The sequence below is a fragment of the Pelecanus crispus genome, chromosome 20, assembly GCF_030463565.1.
Source record: "Pelecanus crispus isolate bPelCri1 chromosome 20, bPelCri1.pri, whole genome shotgun sequence".
In the NCBI taxonomy this organism is placed as follows: Eukaryota; Metazoa; Chordata; class Aves; order Pelecaniformes; family Pelecanidae; genus Pelecanus; species Pelecanus crispus.
Genome location: NC_134662.1, coordinates 6,687,933 through 6,707,963, shown reverse-complemented (window position 1 = coordinate 6,707,963; position 20,031 = coordinate 6,687,933). Strand labels below are relative to the sequence as shown.

Here is a 20,031-nt window from a genome sequence, read left to right as displayed (position 1 = left end):
TATCTCCGTCCGCATCTCATCCCTGAGCCCTGCTAAACACGCTTGCACTCACCAAAGGCCTCTGAGCGGGGTTACGTTGGACAGCAGAACTCGTCCGGAGCGGGCGGCTGGCGGGAGGGCCCTGCTCGCAGGCACCGACTGAGCCCGCTGCAAAACCCTGCCCTATTTAAAGGGAGCACCAGCGCGTGCCCAAAATAGCTCTCAGCTGGGGAAAGTTTGTAATTTCAAGTTGTTTTTTTTTTTTTTTTTTCCTTTCTATCTCACAAAAATCCTCCAATTGCCTAATGAGCCGGCTCGAGCTGAGCCTGAGGAAGTTGCCGGCGCTCGCCACGAACGGCTCTGGTTCAGCGGAACGGCGGCGGGAGGGCCGGGGCGGCTCGGCGGGGGCTGCCCCTCCCGCTGACTCACCGCACCGCCCCCCCGCCCCGCCCCGCCCCGCAACCCCCCCCCCCGCCCCGCCCCGCCCGCAGCCCCTCGGCCTCGCCCCGCGCGGCGGCAGCGCGCCCGGCCCCCCGGGAGCGGCCCCCCTGCTGCTCCGCAGCCTCGGCGGGCAGGAGGGGAGGCAGGCCCGGGGCAGCCTACCTCCGGCCGGTGCTGCGCTGCGGTTCCCCGGGCTCCCCGCCGGAGGGCTCGGTGCGGCGGGGCCCGGGCCGGGGCAGGCGGAAGCGGGGCGATCCGGGCTGCGGCGGGCACGGGGCCCGCCCGCCCCGCCGGAACCTGCTGGCACGCGGGGCACGGCCGGGGCGGGGCGGGGCGAGGGCGGCCGGGGCGGGGCGGGGGCGGCTCGGCCCGGGTGAGCTGCCCCCCCGCCCCGTGGGGACGGCCCCCGGCCCGGTACGCGGCCGCCGGCGGTAGAGGACGGCCAGCACCGACCGGCACCGGCCGCGGGCACCCGCCGGCCCCCACGGGAGCGCCCGGGGCGGTTAAAGCCGAGCTGGCGGGGGGCTCGGTCCGGGACCCGGCGTTTCCCTCTAGCGAGGGAGCGCTGGCATCGCCTCCCCGCACGCGGCTGTCGGTGCCGGCGGGGCCAGGAACGCGAGCATCCGGACGGGTCTGGGTGCGGGGACGGCAGCGGCACAGGCGCGGCTCAGCCTCGCCAGTACAGGCGGAAGCCTTAGGGACCAAATAGCAAAGGCACTTTTCTGCTGAGGATTGAGGCAGAACGTGGGACCTGCTAAAATAATTTATTTTTCTTCCTCCAGGAAGATGAGGGAACAAGCGATTTGTTAAATACAAGTTTCTTACCAACTGAGGCCGAAGGGGCAATATAACGCTGCAGCTTTAGATATACACAGGAGACGGGTATTTCTTTGAACGCAGGTTACACTTTATTCTGAAGTCTGCTTGCCATTATTCCAACCTTAGCACAGGGACCATGCCAGGACGTAAGTAACAAAAGTAAGTTACGTTAGGAATGATTACAAAGCATTGTTTGCGGGAAAATAACCAGCACCTATCTGCCCCATTTTAATAACAGGATATCCTATTACCATGGCAGAATAACTCCTGGCAAAAGCTGCCTCATTTGCCAGCTTCTTAATAGCTGCAAAAGGTTTCACACATGGAGTTACTCACACAGAAACAGATGATCCCTGAAGTCATTTGTATGACTAGGAAAGATAATCCCACTGCAAATTGGCATGCTTAGAGGAAAATCCCACCTTGCTATGTGTTTCTCTATCAAAGAAGAAGTTTGGCTGATCCATAAAGAGAAGTCTCTTTTTGAGAAGCAGCTTCTTGCTGTTCCGGGTCTGCTGCAGAAGCACAACAGGAAGAAAGGAAGTTGTGTCTGTAACACATTTTTTAAACTTGTAGGAGGAGGGAAACTGTATCAAAGGTCAAGTGCATCATCATCTCAAGATCTCTGCAGCTTGGATGAATTAAAAACAAATCCAACTTTAAAAATAAGTTGAGACTGCTTCTTCTCTCCCACAACTTGTCTCAGCAAGAATTAGCCATTCACACATACAGCTGGGCTGACTTAAAAAACTGAAGTACAGGTCCCCATCTTCCCTTTCAGAGCAACAGTGTGATTTAAAAAAAAAAAAAAACAATAGCAAATCAAGATAAGGAATCACCCCACCTTGGTTATCAAGTCTCCTTGCAAACTACATCTTACTGTAAACTCAGCCTGGGACAGGGAGAGAGCAGGAAGCACTCTTGGCACTATTGGCAGTTGGACACACCACTAAAAGATAAAGTGCTGTTCTAGCCAGGGAGCCTTGGCCAGAAGAGCTGGAATTTTTCAGAGATCTTCCTCTGGTGCATTAGTTTTTATCTCCTTTGCAGCCTCTGCCACCTCTATGTCTTTCTCTGCCTTCTCTTCCGGCTTCCCTAGCACTTCACACCCTTTCCTTGGTCTCCTCTTCACTCTCTTTGGTTCTTCAGGTGTCTTAACCACCTCCTTTGATGATGTAGCCTTTTCCAACACAGGTGATTTTATATCAGTCACCATATCTTTCTTCTTCTGCTTTCTGCTATCCTGTGACACTGCAGCTATCGCCCTGAAGGGACCCACAAGCCAGTTTAGAGGGGTGTTCTGAGTTACATACTCAAACAGGTCATCTAGGGACCTTCGGGCTTCTGCTACGCAGCCCTGGCTCTGGGTCAGGGTGGTGCTGGAGACTTCCTGGAAAGACATAGCACTGGAAAAAGAACTATGGAGCTTGTGGATATTTCGAGTGGCCTGATACACAGCTTCTTGGATGTTGCTGGGGAGGCCTTGGATGCTGGCTTTCAGATTCTCATAAACATGTTGTAGCTGCTGGGTGATGATATGCAGCATAGCTAGAGTCCGTGACTCTATCTGCTGGGAAAGAGATATAGCTCAGTTACTAGAGCAAATGAGATGTACACCATTCACCAGAGGCCTGATTAAATACGCCCTTCTAGGGATACCTCTGCTTGGGAGGCAGTTTTAACTTGATTTCCTTTGGGTTGTGTCAGGCTCCAATCCACCCACAGCTGATGGAGCTTCTCCTGCCCATCCAGAACCTTCTGGCCAACCTCTTGCTTCACAGATTCAATCTGATGGGAAAAGCGAAAGGAACAGCTGTACTGCAAGCACACACCATCAGAGAAGCACAAGCACTTCCCTCCCAGGGAGGGAGCCAAGATGACATGCAGCTGGTGCAGGATGGAGGAAGAGCTTCCATCTGGATAGTAGGGCAGGAAGACTACAGACAGGAGGAAAAAGGAAAAAAGCATGTTTGTACCAGTTTTATTGCCAGCTGTAGTCGTGAGAGAGTGTCCTGGGTGCTTTGCTTCACACGCTGCAGTTTGTTCAGGGAGTGCTGGTAGGCTTGGTGGCGGACTTTGTTAGAGAGGGAACCCAGACGCACAAAGTAACTCTGTTGCTGTTTCTGCTCCTCCACAGAAGCCATACCAAATCCCTCCACAGCAGTGGCCAGTTTACCTGAAGGAAACAAAAACAGAGATGCAGCTGTGCTCTGCTCCCCCAGCTGTAAGAGAGGGGAAGAGATAAGATCACCCATTGAAAACCACGAAGGCTGAAGCTTGCTGTGTAAACAGTGGAGGTTTGGAGTTGCTCAGATATTAAAGGTAGGCTAGTCCCTGCTCAGCGTGCTCTCTTCAGATAAGCAGACTTGACAGATACGTTGAAACATGCACCCACGTCTTTATTTGCCTTGAGCCTGATGGGCAACAGCCAGCTAGCAAATGCTTGAACCCATACCATGTGGCAAGTCAGTGTTGACAGCCAGCCAGCTTGGTGACAAATTCAGAGCTACCTGTCTACTTCAGAAGATGGGTCTTGCAGTTTCAGGTGGTCTCTAGTCATGTGGAAAAGGATTTGCATTTACAACCGCCAGCTAAGCATTTTCTCACCTAGTTCCTCCTCTGTCATTGGGAGGTAGTGATCCACCAGTTCTTCTGATATACCTAGGACAGATTCCACACCACCTGCCACTGCTTGGCTCACTGTCTTGGCTTTGCTTATGCTCTTGGTCACTACTGAATTAGTCATCTCCACACCCTCCTGGATAGCCTCTCTACTCTGCTCCAAGGCTGTATTTATTTTGCTAGTTATGGTGCCATATGCAGCATCCAGAGCTGTATTGACTGTAGAAGTGACCATTGATTTGGTCTTCTCAACACCATCCTGAACAGCCTCTTTGGTTAGGTCCATTGCTTCAGTCACTGTGTTGGTCACAAGATCCTTTGCACCCTGGGCAGCTCCTACAGCAGCAGTAATAGTAGAAGTAACCGCAGACTTGGTCAGTCCAACACTGTCCTCCACAATGTGTTTAGTGAGATCCACTGCCTCTGTCACCTTGTTAGTCACAAGGTCCTTGGCACCTTGGGCAGCTTCCACAGCATTGACAATAGTAGAAGCAACTGCAGACTTGGTCAGTCCAACGCTATCCTCCACAATATGTTTACCAAGGTCCACAGCTTCGGTCATCTTGGTAGTCACAACATCCTTGGCACCCTGGGCAGCCTCCACAGCATTGACAACAGTAGAAGCAACTGCAGACTTGGTCAGTCCAATGCTGTCCTCTACAATATGTTTACTGAGGTCCACCGCTTCAGCCACCTTGTTAGTCATAAGGACCTTGGCACCTTGGGCAGCCTCCACAGCATTGACGATAGTAGAAGCAACCGCAGACTTGGTCAGTCCAACACTGTCCTCCACCATGTGTTTAGTGAGGTCTACTGCCTCTGTCACCTTGTTAGTCACAAGGTCCTTGGCACCCTGAGCAGCCTCCACAGCACTGTTAACAGTGGAGGTGACCATTGACCTAGTCAGCTTGACACTGTCCCCAACAACATTTTTAGTGAGGTCCACAGCTTCAGTCACCTTATCAGCCATTGCTTCCTTTGCCTCACAGGCAGCATCCATAGCAGATGTCACTTTAGTGGAAACCAGCTGCTTGGTGTCTGAGATTACCTACAACAGGGAGAGGCAGAGAAAGATACATTTTTTTTTTTTTCTGAAATAGGTTTTCCCTCCCTGAAGCAGCTTTTCCATATACCTAAATTGTGCTTGCAGTCTTGTGGGAGAGCTGGGGAAGTCAGTACACCTGTATTTACATGGACATACTCACTTCCACATGCTTTCACCAGCTAGCAGTGCCTCCTCTAGCCCATACCAGGGACTGACCTGACAAAGCAGCGCTGCTGAAGTTTATTTCCCCATATTCTTCTGTAACCATAACAGTTCCATCAATCAAGAGATCAAGTCATAAATTCCCCAGGAAAATCCTTTACTTTACCTTATCTGCTGGCTGTTGAAGAAAAGGCAAGCTCTCCTCCAGTTGATCCAGTCCTTTACAGGCATATTCATTTACAAGTGCAACTAGACAAGACAACAGGTACCAGTTTATTCTTTGATTTCAAGAGGGGTTTTTGACCCTACAATGGCCAATTTAGGATACACTCACAAAAGCAAGCCAAAAAAAAAAACCAACCCCACTATTCTGGGGTGGTGTCTTGTTAAAAAGTGAACAAACCCTATGATTTGGTAGGTTCAAATAGTCTCTATTTTGCCTCCCCAGCTTTCTAGCTATTGGCAGCTCCAGCTAGAACATAATACTTGCCCCTGCTGGGTAGGGCAATTGGATTAAAGGGTTGAAAAGTGTTGGGATGAGACAGACTGAGCTATATCCAAGATGGACACTGCCACTACCAGTTGGGATGCTCATAACTTGGAGTGATAGAGAAAAAGCAGGGAGTTTTTGCTTAGTGACTTAAAGAAGCCACAGACAAGAGGCCAAACTTTGTTTCTGCTAGTAAACATGCTAGTTTCATGTCCATGAAATTCAGTGGGTTAGCTGAGCAGGTGGGAGCTGCTGACTGGAAGACTCAGTGCTACAATTATGCAGAACAATATGCTATAGGAGATGGATATCACCCAACAGGCACATGGAACTCCCCTCCCCACCTACTCCTCTGTGTAGAAAGGGTCACTCCAGCCTCTTCACTTACTTTGTGGCTCAAGTTGGTTCAGGATGGGCTGTGCCCCACCAACCACGCTACCTACTGCGACAGCAGCCACAGTCTCAGCCACATTGCAGACACCACTGAGGTAAGGATGCGTCTCCTTGGTATGGTTGTAGGCAGATGAGACCAGGTTGAATGCAGAGTTGAGCAAGGGCAAGCTGGTTACCCGATTAACAGCACTCTAAAACCCAAGAGAAATAAGTGATGCTAGAGGCCCAGCCTCAAGCTGGTGAGAGAATACAAGCCATGTGGCTCTCGAGAAAGGTCTAAGGGGACATCCAACCCATCTCCTCATCCTTCTTAAACTCGGAGTTGAAGGGACTCATCCAAAGACCGCTAGCAAGTCAGTGACAAGCCAGGATTGAAAGTTTGAGTTCTGGGCTCATCAATTCTGAGTCACACTGGGTTTCAGCACCAAACCCAGATGTGGAAATAGGACCTATAACAGCTCATGTTTCAGAATTACTTGAGCCAGCCCTGAAGTTTTCTCTTGAGCAAAAAATGATAGCTTCTGTATTAACTGAGTTTAGATTTAGCCACAGCTTCATATGGTTAATCTTTCTGCTACTCCCAGCCTGGTTTTGAGGTGCTGGCAGAAGTTAGTTTACCAACATATCTGTCAGCAGGTAGTTTAACTGTTGCATGTTGGAGCACTAGCTGCCCTGGCACCTACCGCTTGCTGCTGTTCCTCAGCCTTTAGCAGATGGGGTTTTGTGGTCTTTTCTGATGCCATACTGAATTCAACTGCAGCTGAAAGGAAAAACAGGAGTATAGTAGCGTGAGTACAACTTAATTTCCTCCAGTGAATCAAAGTCCTAGCAAAACTGCTGAAAAGCAGAGGGCAAAGTTGGGATCCATCATTCAGCATGTCCTAGGAACATTAGTGTGGCATCACCAGTCTTTCTTGCAAGGGTGTGAAGATATTGAGAGGCTCCATGATTTATGATGTGCAAATATTTAGGTAGGACAAAGACTATACTCGGTCACCTCCCTCAATCCCCAAACAGCCAAATACTTTAAACTAAGTAACCATCCTACTTATTTCATTGCTGATAACATCTGACTGGCTTCAAAGTTGCAGGTTAGAAGTGGGTGAGAACTATCTTATCTGTCATGCATTTTCTCTGCTAGAGATAGGTCTGCTTCAGCTTCCCGCTGCACAGGCTCTTTGCTGGCCAAGGACTGGAATGCTTGAAGGGGAGATACACCCTGCAGAAGCAGGGCTAATGGTGGGAATCACTGAACATTGTCTCACTCAATCACAACAGATTACTGCCCTTTTAACAAGCCCTGCTGAAATGCAGCTGCAGCAGGACTTGTTAGGACAGTAGTATAAGTAATTTTTTAGTTTTAATTTTCAAAATGTGGCAAACTCAAACAGTTTAATAATGGAGTTTATAAGCCAGAAATATTTATTTGGAAAAAAAAAGTCTGAACTTGCTTAATACCCTTTAAGGGGGGAAAGCCCTCAGATTTTCCCCACTTTGTCTGAAGTAGAGATGGGGTTTACAATGGCTTAATCCGTTTTCCTCTTTGGGGGAGGGAAAAAGAAAAAAAAGACTGGCAGGACTTCAGCTCCCCTCCAGAAAGGTGTCAGGGCCAGAGACTGAACAGAGATGCTAAACAGCAATAGGCATATTTTACCTTCTTAATCATTGTTCAGTGCTCATAGCCCCTTTCCTCTGAAGGCTCACTCTGGAGTATCCTTTGCAAAGGACATTGAGATGAGAGTCATTTTAGAGTAGTCCCACTATACCTGTGTTCATAGTGGGGAACTTTTATCAACTTCCCCACCACTGCCAACTCCGGCAACACTGGCAGTCTTGCAGCTCTGGGAAGGATATGAAAATCCTTCAAAGTTTTCATAGAGGACTGAGCCAGGTTTCACAGCTGCAGCATTCTGGCTGGCTACCTTGATGCTTGCATTCCCATCCTACTGACCAACTAGGCAGGAAATCTCACTTCCTATGAAACCAAGTCTCAGAAGTATTCTCATTACATAATGGGATTAAAGTATAAAAGTTATGCAATATCTTGAACATGTATTGGCTTCCCTAGCATAGACCTAGGTTGGTATCTGGACACTCCAGTATTGTGCAATAAATCCAGGATTACTTCTCAGCCTTAGTCAGGCACAGCAAGGACTTCAGCATATTTGTTCTTCAGTGCAGCGTCCACTTTTCTCTCCCTTGCCAGTTAATTCCTATTCTTAGAAGTGCTATGGCATTTTCCACTGGAAAAGCCCCAAACCAAAATTCCTCATGAACTGGATTCCCAAGCCAGGCACAGCTCCAGGCTCACTGGCAGACTCTACCCCAAAAAACTTGCCATCTGATTTGTGACAGAGACCATTGTCTTGTTTCTTGTGTTCTTTGACTTGTGTAAGGTTTTTATTTTGCTGTGGAAACAGGAACAGAGAGCTGGGGAAGAAGCAGTGAAACAAGCATTTGTTCGCCCTGGACTATGGATAGAGCCAGGGCAGACATCTCAAGAGGATATCAAATATTGCTGCATTAACTGTGCAATTAGTCAGCATTTTAGTAAGATTCAAGCAAGGCAGGGATGCAGAGTGCTACATGTTTACAGCAAAAGTTGTCACAAAAGTTGGGACCTCTAGCCCCAAGGGAGAAGCCCGGAGCCAGCGCTCTCCTGCACATTCCTGGTAACCACCCTACCCAGGGGGCTGCCTCATTTAACAGCGCAGCAAAAATACAGCTTGGACTTCATCAGCCTGGGAGAACTGCTCCAAACAAAAGCAGGGCTTGAACATAAAGTCTCAGTCCCAAAGTCCACAGGGTTTGCTCAGTTAGTGGTTAGTCCTCTTGCGCTGCTTTAGGGCAAGTTTGTTGGGTTTTTTTGAAGCCAAGTAGGCTGAATCAGTCTGCAGCCCTGTCACAGGGCAAAGCCCAACTATTTCAACACCATTACAAACAACCCCTTTGCTCAGTTATTTTACTTTTAGACAGCTGGGAAAAACCTCAAACTGCAGAGTGTCTTACTGGCCTTGCTGTCAGGGTTAGCACGCAGAGATACACTGCAGGGGAAAAAAAAAAAAGAGGAGAGGACTCTAGTTGCTAGCATAAGTCAGGAGTAACTCCTTGGCTGATGTAAAAACTAGTATAAGGTTAGAATCAACCTCTGAAGTACTAGGAGCCCATCTTAATTATGGATGCAACTGTGTCAGTGACAATCCTTGCAGCACGGTCATGTTAGAACATGGTTTGCTCTCCTCTGTAAGAGGAATTGGGGTGTGTTGCAACACCAGCATTTGTGGTGTGGGCAAGTCTTTATAAGCCCACAGCATGGTTTTATTTTCTCTTTCTAGTCTCTCCCCTGCAAGAGTGCTGAGCAGACCTTGTTTTACTTCAGAGATTGCAGGAAAGCACACCGCTTAGCAGCTCTGGGTCAGGTGTTCCAGAATCCTTTGGAGAAAGGCACAGCTTCAAGCCAGAGCAGTTGCAAGTAGGAGTTCCAGCAGGCAGACGCCATGCATGGGAACCACCAGGCAGAAAAGCAGAAACAGCATCACCGTTTGCTTTGGTTGCGGTTTGCTTTGTATGAAGTGATCAGATGATTTCATACCATTGCTACATCAGAAATACTAGGTCACTGCTGGAGAAAGTTCTTCAAACAGGTAGTTTCAGAAAGATGAAACTCTTCGGTGCACATTTCTAGCATGGCACAACAGCTTAACTGCTGATCACTACCCAGTTTGGCACAAGTCTGAGCTCAGTGAAAAAGCAAGGGCAGAGGCACCAAAACTGCCAAGCTGCCATCCCTTTTCCCTGCCTCGGTCGGACTGTCACAGCCAGTGCAGCATGCTAGCCTGGCAGAAGAGCAAGTACTTTGCTGCTGGGGAAAGCACCTCCCTTGATGTCTGTCACTCAGACAACGACCAGCATACATAAAAGTAGTTCTTTAACTTGTGTAAGGTTTTTATTTTTCCTGTGGAAGGAAGCTCTGCCCCATGAAGGTAGCCTGCTTTTATTTTGTCCTGCAGAGAGGTAGGATCTTGTTGTGCGGGAAGCTTTTTTCCCCTCCAAACGTGTTTTACCTTGGGAAGACAGATTGAGCCATAGCTAGCATGCCTGGTTCAATAGCTTAACTGGCAATTCCTTAGTGATCATTTAGAAACACAAAGCTAAATTTAGTGCTTTAGATATGAGCAGGGAGGGCAATCAGGGCAGAGGTATTAATTTGTGGTTAAAGCACTTATTTACGTTCTTTGAGATTTGCCACCGATACCCCAGTTACCATAAATGCAGTCGGCAGAACTGGGTCACAGGATGTCTGCTGCAGTGGCAATGCCACTGCCCGCAACTGAGGGAGTCGTTTGCAAATGCTCCCAAGGGCAGAGTTAGTTTTAGGATGAGGATCAGATGATTTTCATCATTGACCTTAGGACATTAGTTTCAGAATTGCTGGCAGAGGTGCCCATGTAAGCTTTCTGGAAGCCATCAGCATTAGGGAACCTCAAAGATTAAAGCCACTTTTGCAGGTGGAGGCAGGGGTTTCTCCCCCACATCCAGTGGAAATTAAGCACCACAGCCAGCGGCCATTACTAGGTCGGAAATTCCTTGGGACAGTGAGTGTATAAGCTATGCAAGCTACTGGTATTTGGAGATATTTTAGGAAAGAGTGGAGCGAGTTTACTTAAAACAGCTACTCAGCTTTCTAGTACTTTCCATGTACCAATTCTTCCACGAGGACAGACCTCTCTGTTTCAGACAGAAGCTGTAAGTTGCAGAGCAAGCAATACTCTGCTTGCTCTTTAACACACAGTTTCATCTGGAAGTTTCAGCAGAACCAGCTTTAGTAATTTTAAGTTGTTCACAGCCATACACAGTTTCAGGTAGTCATGACCACATTTAAGAACCCTGTTAGTCTTGAGAAACACTAAGCTAGTTTGCCAAGTGCTCCCTCCAGCAAGCCGGCAGAGCCGTGCGTGGCTGCAGCCTCCGTCTGCAGAGCCACGGTGCTCTTGAGCAAGAGAGAAGTTACCTTGTCACTCCAGGCACCCCCTTCGTTAGCACTATTATCGTGCCTACACCAAATGATCATGTGAAATAGCTGCAGGCAGGTCCGGCAGCACTGTCAACAGGAAGGGAATGCCCAACTGATCCGTCTGCCTCCTGAGGCATGAACCGCTTCCCCCAACATCAGCGCAAGTCAGCGGTGATGTCCAGGGTGCCCATCACGTGCTGTCCCTGCGTGGCTGGGTGGGAGAGCCACCTCCCGTGGACCCCCTCACGCAGCTTTGATCTTCATCAGGCAGTAAGCAGAAAAGAGCTTACAGACCCGGAGCTGCCATCACAAATCCGAGACCCATAGTGTTACCAAGTCATCATCTCAGGGCTAGGAAGAAGCCTTTAGGGAAGGATTTGAAGCCCTTCAGCTCTTCCCCAAGGCACAGCAGATGCAGCATGACACCATAAGATGTCACCTTGGGCCCCAAAAAGCCAAGACACCCCCCACGCACAGATGGGGAAAAGACACACAGCTCTGTGCCTTCCCCATGGGCACTGCCGGGGGCACACAGCCCCTCAGCGGGTACTTTTTAGCCTCGGTGCTCCCCAGGGCCAGGAGCCAAGGGCCCCAAGGATGGAGCCAGCTCCGAGCCCAGCCTCCACCCTCCATCCCTGGGAGGGCTGCAAAGTGCCACCCGAGGCAAGGGCTGCAGAGCCCCTGGGGACGCAAGGGGCAGCCTTGGGGGGTCCCCCCTGGCCCCCAGCCAGGCCCCAGACCCCATGAACACCTCCCCTCCAGCCATGCCTTACCTGGCTCCTCCGCTCCCCAGCACTGACAAGACAGGGAGCGCTGGGCCGCGCCCGTACAAATACCCCAAAGGCCTGACGAGCAGCTGAGGGAGCCAATCGGGATGCCGCAGGTGCTGGCCTGGCCAATGGGGAGTGGATGGGAGAGGGAGGGGTGGGAGGGGTGTGTGGGGCGGGGTGAGGGAGGCAGGTGAGGGGGCCCCCCCGGGACCTGGGGGCCGTGGGGTGGCGGGGTGCTGCTGTGTGTCCCCCCGAAGAGGGACGTACCTGCCGGGGCATCCCAGAGGGCCCTGCTGGAGGCCGTCCATGGCCTTGGGGCCATGCTGTGCGTTGCCCCCCAGCAGCTGTGGACAGGGATGCACCCCCCGGCATGGCGGGGTGCTGAGGGACACAGGTGCTGGAAGTCTATGGGGATCTGCCCCGTCGTTGTGAAATGGGCTCGGTCCATCAGCCTGCAGGCACCGCTCCTGTTCCCATGCCCTTGCATGCCCATTCGGCTAAATGTCTGAGCTGGATAATCCTGCTTGCCACCATGTCGGCCCAAACACACTGCCTTGCTTCTGGGAGCCAAGAAAGGCCTGGCCAGAGACTGAACTATTCCTGCAAACCCTGTAGCAAAGCCCTGCTCACAAACGTGTGTCTGTGCTGTTAGGGATGCGGGTTCAAGCACGGGCCTTGCCCGCCATCCGCAGTGTGGATGTGAAACACGTCCTCAGCCTGGAGGAGCCGTAGCGCTGGAGCTGGTTGGAAAGAGGGTGCTGGGGCAGGAGTTCAGCCCCTGTTCCTCAGGTGCGGGGACCTGCTCCCCACATGGGCACGTGCAGGGTCGGCCAGCGCCAGCAGGCCGCTTGTGCTTGGCTTTTTCCAAAGAGCGTCTGCGTTAGCAGCCAGTAGCGCAGTCGAAAAGTCTGTGTGTGGGTGGTGGGGCTCAGCACGCTTGTGCCTGCTCTTAGGCTGCTCCTTGCATGGCATGGCAGACGTCAAGAAGCCCCAGAGAAGCAGGACGTGGGGTCTGTGATGTGAAAACATCACTCAGCTGCGGTGTTTTCTTGGCAAATCTCTCCTACCCTGCAGCATGGGTGTTGTAACTACCCAAGGAGTAAGACGTGTTCTCCTGCTCTCAGCCCTTGCCTGGCTACAGCAAATACGTGGTGGTGAACGTGTTTCTTCTCAAGTTGGCTGCGATTTTCAAGACAGGGGTTGCGTTTTGTTGTTATACTTTCAGAGGACCCCAGTGCAGGACTCAGCCTAGCTGGGGGAAGTTTGGGCTTTTTAATAGCAGTAACAGTAATGAAAATTTTAGTTAATGCTTTGCTTTTCCATTTGTGCCTTTTCATCTTCAGATCTCAAAAACTGGTTTGAAACCATCAATTATGCTTCCTGTTGTCTGTTTTCAAGATCAGTGGGGGAGGAAACTGAAGCACAGGTAAGAATTATCTGAAGTCTTCTAAAGCTATTAAACTGATTGAGTCACCTTGTTTTTGGCCGGTGAATGCAGGAGACCTTGGGTCTCATTTCTGCATCGCCCACCGAAAGCCATGAAGGCAGTGGGACCAGGAGGTTGTCAGTGATTTTTGAAAACATGCTGTTAAGCTGACAAAAATGTAGACAATTATCACTTCTCAGCTTTGAGGTTAAAAGGAATCCCCCTCCTTACTTGAGTCAGACTTATCTGGAGTTGTTGGCTGAAAAGACCTCCGGAGCTCAGGTAGTCCAACCTGCTGCTTGAGACGGCTCTATTAGCAACGCCAGGTCAGGTCAGCTGTGGGCTTTATTTAGCTGAGTCTTGGAAAACTCCCAGGGATGGAGATCCCGCACAGCCTCTCTGCGTATTGGATCCAGTATTGCATTATGCGCCTAATGAAGAAGCAGCTCCTAAGGTCCACTCTGAACTTCGCCAGCTACAAATTGTGGCTTTTGTCTCTTGTTTTGCCACGTGCACTGCTGAGAAGACTTTTTGCACGTTTGTCTGTGTGACATGAACTTCATATTCTAGCATCACCTGGGAACCTTTCATCTAACAAACTCATGGTCCCTCCTTTGATCTCATTCCCTTCACAGGGTAAATTGCAATTTTGAAGTGTTCAATGTCTTGTACTAAAACTGAAGCTGCTTAGCAGGTGTCACAAGGTGGCCCTTATATGTTGCGATATGTGTAGGGGAAAGAGTGGATGTTCTTGTCTGAAGATCTGGTGATATCTTTTTTTTTCTTTTTCAGGAACCAGGAGTCAGTAAATTATTCCTATGTTTTTCTGAATGTTGGCCTGTATATAGACAGCAGCTGCATCCTCAGGTAAAGTGTCAATGATGCAAATTGTCAGTTGGTTCATGGGTGTGAAGTGCCTGAGTAGGCGAGGCCAGCTGCGGTGGCGATGGTGAAAGTCTCATGAGGCAGGTTATATTTCATCACCTAAGTGGGTAAAACAGCACTATCTGCACGGTACACCTTCATGTGGCATAGACGAATGTGAGCAGAAGCTGCAAGTGAGATAACCGGTGATTATAATTAATGAGCCAATGTTTAATCACTAAAGTGTGGCTTTAGATACTAGGTCAAAATACCAATGCTTGGAGTTCCTGCTCGGTGGTGGACCTGCCTGCAATGTCAGAACACTGAAAATGTGGAGATTGCAATTTCAGAGCAAAGGTTTGCATGATCATTTCTGTGATTCTTGTTACTGTATAAATGCCACATGCTTAAAGCTGAGATAAAATCAGTTGTAAGAAGTTTGGTGGGTGTGGGAAGGGTGTAGGAGGAAACAGAGAAGCATGTTTGGGGAAGAGAAGGGCAGTCGTGTTGGCTGGAGCGAACGAGCCCTGTGGCACTGGGCAGCGCTTCCCACAAAAGGCAGCATCGTGTCGGTAACTGTGGCCTTTGTGCAAATGCTGCATCATCAAGACATGGGGCAGAATCCTTCTCGAGATCCCCAGACGTAAACCCTGTCTCCCGTGCCTGTCGGCAGCCAGGAAACCCCGCTCCTCTGCAGCCCTGTCGCTAGCTTACAGCTCTGGCTTCAGCCGTGTCTTGGGCTCTGCATGTGGACAAGGCCTCTCCAGCTCCATGCTTCTCAGTTGTCCCAATCCTGTTTGGATTTCTGTTGAGAGGAAAGCATGCTGGTATGTGGAGGATTCAGAGGATCAGGCCCTTGTGTTGAGTCCCCACTGTTAGGCCCAATTCCTTTCCCTGCTCTGTGGTGCGTCACAGCTCGACATCGTCTCTTTGGGGACCAGAGGCCACACGTGACACTGAAGCGCCCCATCTGCAAGTGTTCATCTACTGCAAAGGAAATGATCTTGTTGATCTTCCATGGCATTTACTCCATTAGTAACCTGCCATGATGCCATGGTCACCTTCCCCGGGGCAGACACAAGCACGAGAAAAGATGATTCAAGGGTGAGGCATGCGTTGCTTTGATTTCTGTTCCTTGGTTAAGTCAAGCAAAGCCCTCGGGCTTCCAGCAGACTGCTTGAGAAGCTCTGTACTGTTGAGCTCAGGTGTTCCTCTTTTAGGATCTGCAGCACGGTGTTGTCTGGAGCCCAGCGAGGGGACAAATCAGCCTGTGGTCTTTGCCATTCATTGCTGTGCAAGGCTCCACAAGATGTTTGCTGACAGCCCCATCTGTCTCCACTTCCCGGAGACCCTGCTTTCTCATGTTCCGGTCTTCCTCTGCTCCACCACTTCCCCTTGCTGGGAGTGGGTTGTCCTTGGCGTAGCACTGGCAGAAATAGTTTTAGCTGGGCACATCAACTCGAAGCACTCTTTCCCCCTCACGCTCCGGCTTCCTGTCAGCTGCAGCAGTTGTTGGTGCTCCTCACAGCAGCCTGGTCCAAGGCCACAGTCTGAAGGAACGTTGGGTGTCCTTGAGCTGGTCCTGCAGCGCTGGGTGTCTGGATCCAGAGCAGAGTGATGGAGGCAGGGCCATGGCAGAAGACGACTCCTTGCTGGATACTGTCCTATGCTACCCATCTGCTAGTCTCTTTCACCAGTCTTTGCATGCCAATCTCCAAAGACGACGGCCTTCCAAGTGCTATGGCCTTCTGAAAACAATTCTCCAGTGAGGTGCCAAAACCCTCAGCCCAGCTCTTGCCTCCCAGCCAACCCCCCTGGTCTCTCCAAACCTTCAAAGCGCTGTCCTAGTTCGGGGCGTGCTGCAGCTCTCTGCTGCCCTCGCCCTGCGTCAGCAGAAACAGGACGTGCCTGTCTCCTGCTGCCTGGCTGCCCGTCTCACCTGGAGGCTTTCCCAGCCCCTGCTTCCCTGCCAGCAGCTTACCTACCCCAGCATAAAGGCAGGCGGCGGCAGCTCAGGCAGGTTCCTGCCCTGAGCCGCAGCCGGCTTTGCCCTCACTGCAGGGAACAGCCTGATGGATTCTTGGCTGCTCTCCCAGTCTTCCAGTTCACCTTTCTGCTGGTTTGCAGGCTGCAGGCTGGTTTTCTACACACCCATCTGCTTCTCCCTCTACTGCTGCACTTTTGCCTCATAACCTTAGGTAGAGGTGGGGTGGGTTAACATAATGCTGGTTGGTTTTTGACAGATGAGAGAGCGGATGTCATCTGGGCCTGCTAAGTGTGTCCTCTCCATCTCAGGTGATTGCTGAGACCCCTACTCTTGCTTCCCCAGTCATCAGAAACACAGGCTTCCTTTGCACTCCCCAGTCTCGGAGTTTGGCCAGCTTTACCCCAATTATTTTGGAAATTGTAGGAGCATTAAGGAGGGCAGCATTTTTCCTGGGCTCCAGCATCATCTCTTTCATTTTGGTCTTCGGAGAAGTGGTGAAGATCTCATACAGGACAACTGAGTGCAAAATAAATAACATGTTTTAAATGTATTTGCTTAACCTGTTGCCGATACCTATTGTGCAGGCAGTGGTTTCACCGGGGGCAAATATGTTTTTCCCTAGGGAAATCTGAAGAATCACAGAGCCTCTCTGCTGAAGCAGCAGAGAGAAACTGCTTCTTGTTCAGCTTCCATCACCAAAGAGCCTTGCACGGAGGGAGAGGAAAACAAAATCTGGTGAGTTGCTGTTGCTGGATGCAGCATGACTCTGTATTGTCCCAATGCATGTGGAAATTTGAACACACCCACTGAGACTGCTTGACCTTACGTATGGGCCCTGCTGTTTAACCTAGGGGAAAGTCTCTCTCTGTGTTGCATGCGACATGGCTGAATCATCACTAGTCCTTGTGAGCAGCTACACAAAGAATACATATTTGCATGTAAAAGCATAAATGTTAGTAGCTGCAAGGAAGGCCAAAAGATGGTTAAAAGCGGTGTGTTCTAGCTGTCTTGATTTTATTTGACCAGCTGTCCCAGTTCAGAGAGTCCTGGCTCTCAGAGCACTTCCTATGGCTCAAGGGGGCTAAGCCATACAATGTATCGTGTGCTAGAAGAGAAACATAGTGCAAACCCCGGGGCAGAGATGGCAGAATTTGGTTAAAGTGTCACTTAAACACTAAGAGGAAGAAGTTTCAGCAAAGTGATGGAAGTTCATGGATGTTGAGTAGTAGAAAGTTAATGCCCTAGATGAGAACATGAGCACTCTGTGTCCCCAGCTCAGATGGTTTTGCTTTGGGACCCGTGTTTTCCTGCACTGGTTTCCACATCTGAGCATTGATTTCCAAGCTCCATGAAAACCAAACTATTTCTCTTAGAAGAGGTGGAAGACAGAATTAAGTTCTTTGCACATCAAACAATGATTTTTTATGAGGACATTCAGCTGTTAGCGATGGGCCAGCCATCGGATAGCTAGCTGGGGCAGAGGGTCAGTTCTTGGCATCTTTTCCGCCTGTGTCAAGAATAGTCTCTTTCCCTTACCTGGTCTTTCATGTGTCCTTCATGATTTGCAAGAGATCTTCCCTATAGCTGTATATGGCTGCTTCTCTATAGGTGCATCTTCTCTATAGCTGGGATGATTTCAGAGCCACAGCCAGTCCCTTGGACAAAGCAGATGTGGCCTCTCTAGCTGGTGAGTGTGGAGGGGAGCCAGGGAGGTTAGCTGAAGGGGAAGTCAAAGGTGCACGTTCCTGAACCCAGCCAGCCTTCTGCAAGCTAAGCAACTTGCTGTTACCATGGGCCTTTTAAAGATTTAGGATGTTCGTACCTCTTGTGATGCTTCTTGTGGTTTTATGGGACCAGCGCCCCTGCTATTTTTCCCAGAAAGTGCTGTAAAGGCATTGTAAGAGATGGACTATGAATCATAGTAGCTGTAACGAGGAGACTGTGCTGCCTACCCAAGGATAAATTTGCCCCCCTCGGAACCGATAAGACAGGCTATCAATTCTTCTTCATCCAAGACTTGTTTTAATGATGTTTATCAGCTGGCAGTTCTTATGTGCACGCCTGGGCTTTCGTTTGTCCTAAAACCTGTGCCAAAATTTCGCTTTGGACAGTATTTCCATGGGCTGCGAGACTGTTAGAATTTTGTCTTGCTGACTGCATCTTTTTGCAAATGAATTCAACAATGCTTTAAGTTTTCATAAACTGAACTGGATATCCCTGCTGGCAGGAGAACCGAGATATTGTTTCCTCACAGCATGGGGCATTTACCAGATGGCAGAACAGTGTTTTCAATCAGAATTGTAACTCCAAAGAAAAGAAATGCCTCACACAATCTGAAAGGGAGGAAACTAAAACTCATCAGCCTCTTAGATCACTGCAACATAACCAAGTCATGTTCTTTTTTCTGACGGTCTTTGGAAACCTGAAGCTCCCAGGGCTTTAACTCACTGACACCAAGTTCTCTGTAAGTTACTCTGGCAATGTTCTTGTTTTAGTAGAAGAGAGGACCTTAAAAGGAGAGCGTATATAATTTAACCTCTAATGAAATCTATGTTCCACTACTAGAATGATCTCGAATTGAGCCTTACTTTAAGTGATTTGTAGACCCAACTGAACAGTGTGTAGGATGCAGCACAGTTTTTGCAGTATGTGGATTCACTGAATGAGTAAAAGTTTCTCTAGAAAGTGGGCTTCTTGTTTTCTGACTCTGATAGTCCTAGGGACGCTACTAGTCATATGCAGCAACTGGCTGGAGCCTTTTCCTCGAACAGCCTGTGTCTTACAGTAAGACTACGTTCCCTGTGCTGTGATGGGAATGGCCAAGAGTAAAAGGACATAAGTGTTTTATGCACTTGGATACATGTATATATAGTTCTTAAATGGACATGAGACGGGACCCTAATGGGGCATATGGTAGGGTCAAATGCAAGGCAGTAAGGTGCTATCAGAAAGATATTTGGCACCCGAGTGTGTGTGTGACGTGAATAGCTAACTGTTCAGATACACAGTCCTGGTGCGTCAGCTTAATGGGGCGCAGAGTACTCAAGGAAAGAAGGGTCAGGTCTGTATCTTAAAGTGGCTTTTTTTGAGCTTCTTATGACACTTCTATAGAGGTGTGGGTGATGCTGAAAAAAAGTCTGAAAGAGGGTAGTAAAAGTCTGTTGTTAAACTGTCCTGCATCTGGAAGTCACGAGGGATGTGGGTTCTCCACTCCTCTGGAAATGGGACTTACGTGGGTGACAGAATATGGCTCCAGGTACGCTGGTAAGCAACAGTAATTTGAACTCTAGGCTAGGAGATCCAAAACCAACATGCTTTAGACATGCGACCTGTCCTTATACAGGTGACAGTCGTTTTTCCGATACTCAGCCTTTCCTGCTGCTCCCTGCCAGGTCTGTAACATCTGAGAACCCTCTCAGGCTGTGGGGAGGGCTTGCTGCTGCGGCAGGTCAAGGTTAAGACTATAGCGCATCTACAGGGGGAAAAAATGACTTTCTGGCAAGGCAAAGCCTTTGGATCTGGGAGGAAATGAAGCCTGACTGCTGCAGGTCGCAGGTCAGATTCAAGGCTTTTGTGCATTGACACGTGCCTAACCTTTGGTACTAACCTAATCTAGGCCAGTGACTTCCAACCTGCGATCTGCGGCTGAACGGTGGGATCCCCAACAGATCCTGAGAAAGGAGGGGAATAAGGAAGAGGCGCACGCTGCTTAGGAGGCTTTCGCGTGCCGTATGCATTCTCTACAGCAGTCTGCAAATCGCGGGGGGGGGGGGGGGGTGGGAGGGTGCCACATCCCTCTGATTTTGTATTTTTTAGTGTGAGAGGTTAGCTCTGTGGGTGCAGGGGGGGTATAACACAGGAAATACTGTTTTGCATTTATCTTCAGTGCGCCTCGTGTTCTCTTTGTCCGTAGAGGCAGGACAGCGGCTCTGTGGGGCCTTGGCAGGTTGCAGTGTTGGTGGAGCTATTCCGGCAGCGCCGAACCTGCCGCCATTCCCGCTTTCCCACCCCAGGGTCTC

General features: G+C 49.8%; 2 protein-coding genes across 2 annotated transcripts in view; one reads left to right on the top strand and one right to left on the bottom strand.

Annotated features, from left to right (window-relative positions):
* Positions 1-2,245: 2,245 nt before the first annotated feature.
* LOC104031386 (perilipin-3) lies at positions 2,246-7,727 on the bottom strand. Its single transcript, XM_075723866.1, has 10 exons — positions 7,718-7,727; positions 7,111-7,151; positions 5,947-6,142; positions 5,235-5,317; positions 4,849-4,909; positions 4,061-4,194; positions 3,847-3,943; positions 3,216-3,415; positions 2,899-3,027; positions 2,246-2,806 (listed from the first exon to the last, which is right to left on the bottom strand). Exons 1-10 carry the CDS (start codon positions 7,725-7,727, stop codon positions 2,246-2,248), a joined length of 1,512 nt encoding a protein of 503 aa, XP_075579981.1.
* The window catches only part of UHRF1 (ubiquitin like with PHD and ring finger domains 1), a 31,029-nt gene continuing 14,529 nt past the window's right edge, over positions 3,532-20,031 (top strand). Inside the window, exons 1-4 of the mRNA XM_075723574.1 lie at positions 3,532-3,561; positions 13,079-13,161; positions 13,954-14,028; positions 16,635-16,747. The gene's annotated coding sequence lies outside the window, so the exon portion shown is untranslated. The remainder of the gene's footprint in view (positions 3,562-13,078; positions 13,162-13,953; positions 14,029-16,634; positions 16,748-20,031) is intronic.